The sequence below is a fragment of the Mytilus galloprovincialis genome, chromosome 4, assembly GCF_965363235.1.
Source record: "Mytilus galloprovincialis chromosome 4, xbMytGall1.hap1.1, whole genome shotgun sequence".
In the NCBI taxonomy this organism is placed as follows: domain Eukaryota; kingdom Metazoa; phylum Mollusca; class Bivalvia; order Mytilida; family Mytilidae; genus Mytilus; species Mytilus galloprovincialis.
In genome coordinates this window covers 98,944,136-98,956,582 of record NC_134841.1, presented here as the reverse complement: position 1 = coordinate 98,956,582, position 12,447 = coordinate 98,944,136, and the positions used below count along the sequence as shown (strand labels likewise).

The 12,447-nt window shown below is 31.5% G+C and overlaps 1 protein-coding gene across 2 annotated transcripts in view; it reads right to left on the bottom strand.

Annotated features, from left to right (window-relative positions):
- Positions 1-1,354: 1,354 nt before the first annotated feature.
- The window catches only part of LOC143073577 (disintegrin and metalloproteinase domain-containing protein 12-like), a 31,028-nt gene continuing 19,935 nt past the window's right edge, over positions 1,355-12,447 (bottom strand). The window contains exons 12-20 of one of the 2 annotated variants that reach the window (XM_076249216.1): positions 10,917-11,006; positions 10,527-10,607; positions 9,622-9,742; positions 7,290-7,395; positions 6,362-6,487; positions 4,271-4,460; positions 3,376-3,472; positions 2,877-2,984; positions 1,355-1,909 (exon numbers count right to left, since the gene is read on the bottom strand). In XM_076249216.1, the coding sequence (XP_076105331.1) occupies positions 1,740-1,909; positions 2,877-2,984; positions 3,376-3,472; positions 4,271-4,460; positions 6,362-6,487; positions 7,290-7,395; positions 9,622-9,742; positions 10,527-10,607; positions 10,917-11,006 (1,089 nt within the window). In that variant the 3' untranslated portion in view covers positions 1,355-1,739. The remainder of the gene's footprint in view (positions 1,910-2,876; positions 2,985-3,375; positions 3,473-4,270; positions 4,461-6,361; positions 6,488-7,289; positions 7,396-9,621; positions 9,743-10,526; positions 10,608-10,916; positions 11,007-12,447) is intronic. The other variant, XM_076249215.1, reaches the window with a different exon arrangement.

The window sequence follows — 12,447 nt, the reverse complement described above, 5'->3', positions numbered from 1 at the left end:
CCAAATGAGTTGTGATATTTATAACCCATTTGCAGAAGAAATCGGTATATTGCTAATAAGGTGGGCTATCAAAAAAAAACCAAGGACACCAAAATATAATTTGCTATGGAAGACGTGGATGTGTATCATTAACCAGACGTTCGAATCAAACTAGTTGGAAATCATCATAGATACCAGGAGTTAAATTTGTATTTGAACAGATGAGCCTACAAAAGAATTATCAGTGACACTTGAGTGAGAAAAGTAAAAACAAAGTCCAAATAAAGACACTACCAATGTCGAATTTCGAGTAATTGTGCAAGCTATCGATACCTGCATACAAATACACATACAAATAATGTTACTCACTAATAACACCATATGTAGGACAATATTTTATGAATAAAGACAATAGTAGTATACCGCTGTTCAATGAACGTTAAATTAACAGAAACACGCCGCATCAATTATACTCCATAGAGATTCCAACTTTTATTTTGCAAACTCAGATAAACATACAAAGAAAGATAACTGCATGAGTCAGTGAAAATGTGTTTTTCCATGAATTTTGTATTTAAAAAGAAATATGATTAATTATGACTCATAAAACCATAACTGTAATCTTTTTTTTTTCATGCTTTGTTTCAAGTTTTTCATTACAAAAAGCGTTGATACGGTGTTAATTTTTAAAAAGTATATTAGTTTGAAATGTATGTTGATAATCATTTGATCGTGTTTGTATACAAATGGAAAATAGCCATTGTTTGTGCACATCTTTATACATACCAATAACAGTTTGAGCATTCAATTTAAACAAAACAGTTAGATCTATAAAAGAGTTGCACTGAAAATTTCGAGTAGAGTATATTGTAATTGATAACGCATCAAAGTGAATTGATAATAAAGCTGAACCTGTGTGCAAATTTCAGTCACTTCTTTTTTATTTTTAAATTAGGAATTTTAACTCATTTAAATCGAGCGTCACTAATGAATCTTTTGTAGACAAATTGCGCGTCTGGCGTACACAATTTTAGTCGTCGTATCTATGACGAGTTTAATATTTTATATCAAACTTAGGGAAATGGATATTAAAAACATTTTAAAAACAGATTAAAATAATCAAAAATCAACTTTGTTTTACAGAGCTTTTTTTTTCATTTTATGCACAGCCTAGACAAATCACAGAAAAAATATGCAATGTTAAGAAACACACAAACAACATTTTGAATAATAAAAACTTTACCTAAACATAATTTTACATAGTTCATGGGGAATATTTAACATCGTCATTCCTATTTATTATAATCTAAAAATGCATTAACAAAACCTGCAATCCAATCAAATTAAATCTATCCAGTTCACCAAGATACTTTTTGGAAAGGGCTATTTTGTTGTATTTTGTTGCTTTTAGTTGATACTTTAATTGTCTTGACTTGAAAATTAAAGCATTCGACAAGAAACAAACTGGGTCTTATTTTAATTATGTAATTTTAGAGTATCTGAAAATTGTCATAAGAAGATGCATTTTCAGGTTTAAATACACGTCAAAAGATGTGCCATGAAACGAAATCTATACAAAATCAAGAAAATATACGACGAAGAAGTAAGATGTATCTATTGGTAAGTCATCGTCACATGAAAAGGGACAGCAATGGTAGCCATCAACGATAAAATATTTTATGGAGTTCAATTAGATTGAATGGTAAATCTTTTGATTTATCAATAATTTTTGTTTGACTTAAAGGCTGAGTAATATGTTTTTACAGACGATGAGAAGAAGGAGGCATGGGCCTTATTTTAGTCTGTCGAAAAGCAACAGATTTCTTTTTTGTAGTGTCACCATTTTGTTCCCCCCATGCCGTTTTTGAGTTTTCTTCTTTATCTTTATGCTTCTTCTTTTTATCTTTATCTTTATACTTTGTCTTTTCTTCTGAAACATACATACAGTACTTAAGTATTATGCCTTGTAAGAATTGTTGATAAATGTCATCCCAGGTTAGTTAGTTTCACATCTTGAAAAGGATATACACATATTTAAAAAAAAAATATATGCAAAAGAATTCCTTTTATAGATGCCCAATATGAAGTCAGATACCTTAACTACTTATTTAGTATAATAATAGCATCTTTAAGCATCCCTTTTATTTTATTTTTCTTTGTTTTCGTCAGACATGAATTGATTTTGGATGGCGAATGTTTTATCAGGGCTTTCTTTTTTGTTCGTTTTTTCTGTAACTTTGCTATTTCACATAAGTCTGGTATTCACAAAACTAATTAACCAGCAACATTTGTACAAGAAATATAGTAAGGGGCATTATGCTTTTGTGTGATTATAATTTAGCATTTCTGGACGATTGAGGGTTTACATCTCTTTTTCATTTATATTCTTAAGTTTTACACTTTTAATAGAATAAGATACGATACATGTAATGCAACTATTTTTATCCCTTGAGTTCGAAAATTAAAAAAATATTATAAATCTACCAAATAAAATTTTTGCAACCGATCATTTGACATTATGTAGTCTGGCATCAACATAAAATATTTTTTTCGTTTTGTCTTCCAATTAATCACAAAGGGCTGCACACATTTTACAGTAAGTATAGAACAGCTAAAACACCAAAATTATATCATTTTGATATCTTGCTATTTTATTTCAGATATATGAGGATCAGCTTTTTCAATAAATTTTAAATTTTTGAAATTTGTTGGGCTAAATAATGGCATTTATCATACCTCCTCCTTTGGTTTTTTTTTATTTATTTTTCAGTTTGTTTCCTCTCGACTTATTACTACATAGGGATTAATTTTGATAAAATATATACTAATCTAAATACTTTTAAATTGCACTGAAAAAATATTAAAAAAAGGAAATACCGCTGACTGATTTTACTTACCTTTTGTTTTTTTCTTGTGGCAGATAACAACGATAATGCCAGCCGTCAGTCCAAGTATGAAAATCCCGCTCCCAGCTGATATTAGTACTATATGGATTACAGTGAGATCTAAAACAAAACATAGCACAGACAATGGCATTACACTCAATTTGAAAGACAAATAGTGCTAACATTCTAATCAGGTAAATTTGATTAAAAAAAAACAAGGGTGCGTGTGCTTATTTTCGAGATTTAAGCCATTCAAAATTTGGCGGGAAAGGATTCTTTCTAGATTTTTCATACATTAACTTTAGCACCTTTTTTTCTTTCAAAAGCTATGAAAAAATAACAAGGATTGTATAAGATTTTGAAATATAGCTTTTTAAGTTACAATATAATGGAAGAAAAGTAGGGTTAATCAAGCAACATTTTAAATGGCACTACATGGATAAAACCAGTGATTCCGAAAATCTGGCAAAAAAAACCGGGAGAAAACATCCTTAAATGAATTAATACTTACTTTTTTCCGGAACTCTTCCTGGAATTACAATCTTTACAGAACAATCACTACTGGTATATCCATGCTTACACCAACATTTATCTAGATTGTTGCATATCTTGAAACGAAACAAAAATTCATTCATTTCAGACTTATTTGCACAGAGGACTAATATGTAATTAAGAATAACAATTTGCCCAATATACATACTGATTAGGACCTGCACACGCTATCTCGTCAGCTTTAAGACTTCTGGTGTTTTTAGTGTTTTGCAGACTGCTGGTTATACTTGTTTTGTTTTAATTTTGGCATGGTTTTATGGATTGCTCTACAAATAAAGAATGCTTTTTCCTTTTTGCCAACTACCGCCTCCTTTTTTTTAAATCATGTATTACTTTCTGCATTTCTTAATTGCTTTACATTTTTCTGTTCTCCAAATGTAATTTTGTGAAATATGTTAATTTTGATTTTCGTTTCAAGCATTATGGAATTTCAATAAAACAACAAACGAATAGGGTAAACATCTTTAACACTGAGATGACTTAAAATAAGTTAATATAGCTCGATATATTATGCTCAGACGATTTTCTGAATGCTCATTATTCTTTTTGGTTTCAATCGTATTTAATGAAGGCTTTTCCAAAATATTAGTTACATCTGAGGCGTTACACAGGTAACTTTGTTTTTCTCCGGTCTGCTTAGTTCACATTTTACCAGTATTATATACTGTTCTGGAATTTCAAAGTGATATGAAGAAAAACAAATATTTGCATGTTAACATCTTTATAACACGTTTTTTTACTACAAATGCTGATTTTTATTTTAACACAAAAGTATTTAAAAAAGAATTGTACTTCCAAAATGATGACGTTTTTCTGGCATTGTCAGCCAGTTATTAAAACTGAAAAAAATATACCCCATTTCCAAAACATATAGTTCCATTTACATCTACTGGACAGCTTGGAATCGTTATAGTATTAATGTCTACACATTTCTTATTGATACAGATGCCTTGTGACTTTGTTTTCGTATTTGTATAGCACGGGGAACCATCGTCTACCAGTCCTGGATCAGGAACATCGGGACCAAGGTTTATTGTGGCTCCCCTAAAAAGTAAGTAGATTAATGTAGTTACCCTTAGACTTAATAAAATATATACAGTGATTTAGCCGCTTTAAGTTACAAAAAAAATGTCCCTTTGAACTCATACACACATTTAAAATCATATACTAGTAGGTGTATGCAATCTTTCAAGTAAATGAAGGAAATACTTTAAAAAAAATTAAAGGTTGATTTTAACTAAATTCATGTGCCTCCTTTTTTCAGCACGATGATGTTGTTATCCTTCCTTTCTAGTCTTAATCAATTGTTTTATGGTAATACACATTGCATTACTAAAAATAAATTGAACAAACAAATTGTTCCAATGGAGGCGAAGAAACCCGTTGGGAAATTTGCTAGTCATCACTGATTAAAAAAAACTTGATTATAGCCAATATAAGTATTCTTCATATCACATTACAGGATAGGCTGTTTAAATTAAAAAAAAAAAGAAAGGCAACAGTAGTATACAGCTGTTCAAAAGTCATGAATCTATTGAGAGAACACAAGTCCGAGTTACAAACTAAAACAGAGGAAAACGCAATCGTTAAAAGAGGAAAACAACAAAACAACAGAATATAGAAGAGTAGCAAAAACAAACGACAATGCAACATACATAGAAACGAACTATAATATAACAACTGCAATGTTTCTGACTTGGAACAAGACATTTAAAAAATGGTCGGTTGAACCTTGTTTATGGCTAGCCAAACCTCTGCGTTTAAAATAAATCATTCCAGTGGATAGCATGGCGAATGCATAGAAGAAAATACTTGTCCTGTCGACACAATAACGGTCTCGCCCATTCAGTTATTGGTTTGTTGCCTTAAATTTGTCTTCTTAATTTATTTGTGAGATTACAAAATGATAGAAATTATTATAAATTAAGGAATGTATCTCCCTCATGCAAAGCTCTGATTCCTTTCACGGATTTGGCTATACTTTTTGGACCTTTTGGATTATAGCTCTTCATCTTTTATATAAGCTTTGGATTTCAAATATTTTGGCTACGAGCATCACTGAAGAGACATGTATTGTCGAAATGCGCATCTGGTGCAAGAAAATTGGTACCGTTAATTTTATTGAACATCAGTAGATATCTGTAAACTTTTATGATACATGTCAGACCAGGGTTCTGACTACTGACTACTGAGCTTTCATATAGGACTAGTATTTTGATAGTTGGGATAGCGAACCAGTGCCCGAAAATGAAAATAATATTTTCTACAATTAGTGCGTTTAATATTCTTTTTTCTGAAATACCTGCAACAGAAACGCGCAATTCCAAAAATATCATTAAAGTCCATGATGTATAAATACTTGAATACTTATAGAGCATACCCTAATTTTAAATTGGCAGTCAACTTTGTCCGACCTTCATCCCGGTCTAATTATGATGCAGATCCTACCTTTATTTTAAAGTGTTAATTTTGTCTTGTCCTAAATATAAATGAAAAAATACCAACCAACTCTCAATCAATCAATTCATTGAATTGAATAGTGTATGGATTTGAAGATTATATACGCCATATACAGTTCTTACTTGAAAGCTGATACAAAGATATGGAAAGACCTCAAGAAGAAGATAGAAATCCCTGGTTTGTTATATATTTAGCTCACAAAACAAATTTGTTAAATCATAGGTACCGACCATGCAAGACACTCATGAGTAGTCAGGGACTTACCCTCCCCACCACACACCCCAAGCCCCCTCCCCTCGTCGTTGTGTGCTAAATGATGATTTATATTTATTGGCTGAGATTATGTGATGCATTTGAAGCCATAGATTCATTTCTAATAATTCAAATGATTCAATTTTTAATTTTGAATCTATTCCAGTCGGTACAATTGTTTGAAATACAAATAAAAATTTGCTAAGTCTTTAATCATAATAACTGATACTTACTTACATGTGATTGTGCCTAATGGTTGAGGGAATGTCATTGATCTTTCACTCACAATCTGCGAACCTCCTCCAAATACAGGGTCTGATACATTCGAGTTACACATTAGTACACCACACATCTTATCACTTTAAGGGGGAAAAAATAACGTTATTTATTAAAAAAACATATATTTTGTGGAAGTATTCAAAACTTAATTAACTGAAGTATACTTTCTTTTAGTTTTAGCGGTTTTTTTTAAATTTTAAATTGTTGAAATATTTGTTCGTTTTCATAGTGACTCAAATTATTACAGACTGCTGTGTCCCTATTTATTTTGCTTTTTTTAAGTTATCATGTCTGTTTGTTTTGTCAATATAATGGAATTGCATACAGCTGTCACACAAGTGAGAGATTTAGCTAGCTATAAATCTAGGTGTTATCCACCATTTCTACATAAGAAAATACCTGTACCAAGTAAGGAATATGAAAGATCGCTTTTGTTTCCGTTTGTTTGATGTATTTGTGCTTTTGATTTTGAAATATGATCAGGGACTTACCTATTTGGATTTTTGTAGATTGTTTTTTTTTTGTGGTTGTTATTTTACTTGAGAGGATATATTTGCCCAGCAGTATATAAATATTTCTACAACTATATTTTGAAAAGATTTAGCGTCACGCACTGCCTTTTTATTTCTCTATGCCTATCAAAGTAGCATTGGGTTAATTACTCAACTGAATCATGATTTCTAATGATTTCTCATGCTACTCTCCTTATTTTAATCACTAGTCTATTGTTGTGTGTATGCCTCCGTCGTCACCGTAGGAAGCATAACGTGTGACCCGTGTTGGCTACACTTTGAAAGCGTACGAAAATGTAGCTATATTTTGTTAATGAAAAATATATATATACCCCTTGCAGTTATAAGCCTTTATAATCATGATAATTACCTATCATTACACTTTCTATGGATAGAATTTCCAATAGTTCCGCAGTTTCCACTAGCTATACCTTTTTTGTTTTCCGTGAAACAAAACACATGAGCTGATTTACCAGCTATGAAAATACAAATAAATGGAAACAAATAAAATACTTTGAAATAACATTAAAAAGTTACGTTGATATAAAAAAAAAATCGAAACCAAATAGTTATCAAAGGTACCAGGATTATGATTAAATACGCAAGACGCGCGTTTCGTCTACATAAGACTCATCAGTGACGCACAAATGAAAATAATCATGAAGCCAAACAAGTACAAAGTTGAAAAGCATTGAAGACCCAAAATTCCAAAAAATGGTGCCAAATACGGTTAAAGTAATTTATTCCATGGATAAGAAAATCCTTAGTTTTTTTTCTCGAAAAATTCAAAGTTTTGAAACAGGAAATTTATGAAAATGACCATATAATTGATATTCATGTCAACACCGAAATGCTGACTACTCGACTGTGATACCCTCGAGAACGAAACGCCCACTAGCAGTGGCACCGACCCAGTGGTTTAAATAGTTATCAAAGGTACCAGGATTATGATTAAATACGCAAGACGCGCGTTTCGTCTACATAAGACTCATCAGTGACGCACAGATGAAAATAATCATGAAGTCAAACAAGTACAAAGTTGAAAAGCATTGAAGACCCAAAATTCTAAAAAAATGGTGCCAAATACGGTTAAAGTAATTTATTCCATGGATAAGAAAATCCTTAGTTTTTTTTCTCGAAAAATTCAAAGTTTTGAAACAGGAAATTTATGAAAATGACCATATAATTGATATTCATGTCAACACCGAAATGCTGACTACTGGACTGTGATACCCTCGAGAACGAAACGCCCACTAGCAGTGGCACCGACCCAGTGGTTTAAATAGTTATCAAAGGTACCAGGATTATGATTTAATATGCCAGACGCGCGTCTCGTCTACATAAGACTCATCAGTGACGCACAGATCAAAATAGTTATAAAGCCAAACAAGTATAAAGTTGAAGTGCATTGAGGACCCAAAATCCAAAAATGTTGTGCCAAATACAGACTCAAAATCAGACTTTTATGCCGATTGTTATTATAGATTTTATGTATATAATATAGTCTTAATGAACTTTTACGTGTTCTCTGCTGTTCTTTTTATCCCTTTTTGATTTTGGTGCACTCAAATGTTTTATATCGTTGGATTTCCATTGCCGTTACACTAGTCTATATGTCAAGATAAGGACTAGATTTTAAAGCTTTGCCTAGGAGAGCAGTAATTGGTATTTTAATCTTTTACGTTAGTGCGAAAAAAGGTTCGTGCATATTTCTGCAAGAAATAAGAAAAAAATACTAGTATATACAATTAATCAACTGTTTATCACTTATTTCAACATCACAACTTTCTCGAGGGCCTCAAGGTAGATTAGCGAAAGCTAATTAAGACACCTCTTTAAATAAAGTCATTACTTACTTACTTACTTACTTACTGAATGCTAGACAAAGACAAAGTTAAGGATTTTGTACCCTTGTGTTGATTCAATGCTAAACTTATGGAAATTTTATAGAAATCCACAGCCTTTCCTCTTGTACTCTCATATTTCGCAATTCGATGCTTAATAGATAGAGGATTATTGAATGCAGAGCTAGCAATGATTTCCTTAAAACAAGTTTATAAATTTAGATATTGGTTAAAACAAATATAAATGTGGACCAATGCGCTCGACTTAAGTGACTAACCACAAGGTGTTTTGGAGTTTAAAGGTTGTTTAGGACTTTTTGTAAACAATAAACGCTAGCACATCGTAGAAAAACAAGTGAGTAATCTATGTTTAAAATTTTATAACAAAAAATCTGTATGAAAGTCTGTGGATTTTCTACAAAATGACCAATCTCTATTAATCATGATCTTTGCTGTTTTTCTTCTATTGCAGTTTGAAAATTTCGTATTTCACAGAAGGGGTCATAAACCTTAACAAAGAATGTGGGGTCTTGAAATAAAGCACCGGAAAATTTGATCAACTAAAACACATATCGGACAGGAAACTATGAGCTGTAACTGTTCCCGCAAGGATCGCACAAAGAAAAAATATGCATGTTTGTTGAGTATTTTCTTGTAAGGTATTTTTTTATCTAGTCTACAACATTTGATTGGTTATTTAGTTTTTTGATAATAATCAACCTGCGATAGCTACCTTGAAATAGTAATTCCTCGACTCTCTTTTTTTCCTGTTGTAATATGAAACTACATTATGATTGGTGAACAGCAGCACAAACAATTGTAAATTTCGAACAATGCTTTTTATGAACAAATACTCACTGCTGCCCCAAATATTTTGACATTGTATCAAATTACTACGGCATTGGCCTCTATAACAATATCCAACGTCCAACCCCTGTCCACACTGATATAAATCTTGCTTGTACAAACTAGCTGGACACTGCGAATATACGTTCAAATTGTATGAATAAACTCATCAAAGATACCAGACAGAATTGAAATTGTGTACGTCGGATGCGCGTTTCGTCTAGAATAGATGCAGCAGTGACGCTAAACAAAGAACATCAGTGTCTATAATAGCTAGTAGCTATACTATAATTGCTGCCTTGTTTGCCTCAAAACATCGTTCTATTCTTTTCTTAATCTTCTCTTATTAATTTTGTAAGATTGTAGATTTAAAAGAAATAAAAAGAATTTAAAACATTTCAAAACAATTGCAAACATGTATTCGTACATAGCTTAAATACTTTTCAATAAGAAAAAAAGAAAAAATATTGTACTGGGAGTACAAGACTAAAGAATCATTGAACGACGCTTTAATTGCCGTTCTTTTTTCTTGACAATAGATAATCCAAGAAAAAAAACAACAGTATACCGATGTTCGAAAGTCATAAATCGATTAAAAAAAACAAATCCTAGTTACAAACTAAAATCGAGGGAAACACATCAACTACTAGTATGAGAGGAAAACAACGCAACAACAGAAACACTGAAGTGAACAAAAAACAAACGACAATGCAACACAAACAAGAAAAATGATGGGTTGAATATGGTTTTGTCGCTAGCCAAACCTCGCGCTTTTTTGGTAATGCGTTTAGTCGAATGAATAATTATGTTTCCTTTTTGTAAAACAATAAGTTGGAAAATTGCTTCTAATTACCATTGTTTGCATTCTTATAGAACAATGCTTCTGCCAGTAGTTGTAATCAATAAAGTACACGTACCTGTTCACTTTTTCCATCACAGACCTCGTCCAGGTCGCATTCATTCTGTGCTGGTCTACATAACTTGTTCGCCTTAACAACCTGAAACACAAATCAATGTCTTATAAGCCAAAACATTGATATCATAAATATAGTAAAAAAAACAAATTTGTGAATGTTCAAAATTATATATTTTCCATTTTTAAAATGTCTGTTTCGACCGATCAATTGTCATCGGGGGGAAATATTATAGGATAGGTATAAAAAGCATTGTGAATGTTTACTAAAATGTGTATTCTTTCAATACACCAAGTTAAATTATAATTTATAATTTCTACTCATAAAAATATAATTTTCTGGATTTTTTTGTTGTTTTTTTTTGTTCATCTAAACTGGAATAATTATATTTACCTGACAGTGGTGGCAGCACCCACCAGAATCACATTTCGCTCCGTGTTTAAGTTGACAGGTGTCTGTACAGCATTGACTTTTCTTACATTCCTGAAAATGTGGTTCCTTGTTTATCTTTACTTTTTATTTGTTGTTGTAGTTAAAAGGTATAAATACCCCTTACCCTTTGAATCAGAAAGACGATTTTAAGATGCTAAAGGTTGATTTAGGTCAGATTCTTTGTTTCTTTTGTCGTTGCTTCAACCCCATGTAATATTTTTTTCATACATAACTTTTTGCATTTCATGGGTACATAAATTCAAAATATTTTATACGCCAAAACGGCATATTTTCTACAAGAGACGTATTGGTGACGCTCAAATAAAGTTAAAAAGCCAATAATGTACAGAGAGTTGCAGAGCATTAAAAATACCCAAATTTCTGAAAGTTTTGGAAATACAGATAAGCAATCAATCCGTTCAAGGTGTATGATATTTCGTAGTATTTAATAAAAATCAAACTTTTATAAGCAGTTAATTTCGAATTGTGACCATATCAATTATAAGAATAAATATAAAAAAAATAATATTCTATAAAAATAAACCACTGCAAAGAGCGTACACCTGCTGGAACCCCTGGCTCCAACTAATAGAATGATTTTATAAGTTAACTTTCACGTAATAAAAATATCTACCCAATCCATGCTACCTCAGATTAAGATTTTCATTTTTTTTTCAAATTATTATTAATAATATTATATGTTTATAGAAGGATTCAAAATATCAACTTTATGTACTTATCTCGATTTTGCTGATGTACTATGAACTTATTTACTATTGTTATATACATGTAGTTCTTTGCCAATAAACACATTACAAAAAAAATATCAATTATAAGACATGCAACACAGAAGTGCTGACTACAATACTGGGCTGGGGTAATACAACATTTATACTACTCAAGCAGGAACTTCCAATCGTCCGAACTAATTTAGTTCATCCTACGGTTTTTGTGGTGTTCATTGAGTACGACAGACATTAGTGGCCGTGTAATATAAGTAGTTCAGCTTCTATATCAATATCCTGTAAACACTGCATTTATGATTTAGACCTCCGCATTGGACATATGTATTCGACTTCAATCGTAGTATTTTTGCCAAAGGTCGATGGTTCTCGATGGACATTCTGACAGTGCTGAATTTTACGTTAAAAACATATCAACCAATCATCTATCGAGTTTTGTATATAGTTTTTGATTGCCTGACATTTTTACGTTGTTGATCAAACAAATTATCCAAACAAACGTCATGAAAAGTTGCATTATGTGATTCAGGCACTCTATCAGAGTGCATGAATACCAATATGCTGCAAGTCAAAAACAAATAATACATCTGTTTCTGCTAACCACCTACCCGAATTTTAGTGTCCATCCTAAAACTGTTATGCCATTTTGGAGCAAGCACTGTTAAAAAAAGACTGATTCCCTAGTAGTTACCAGCTAAAAATGTTTGTAAATTAAAATGATATTACCTACCCTATTTTTTCAGCACGTT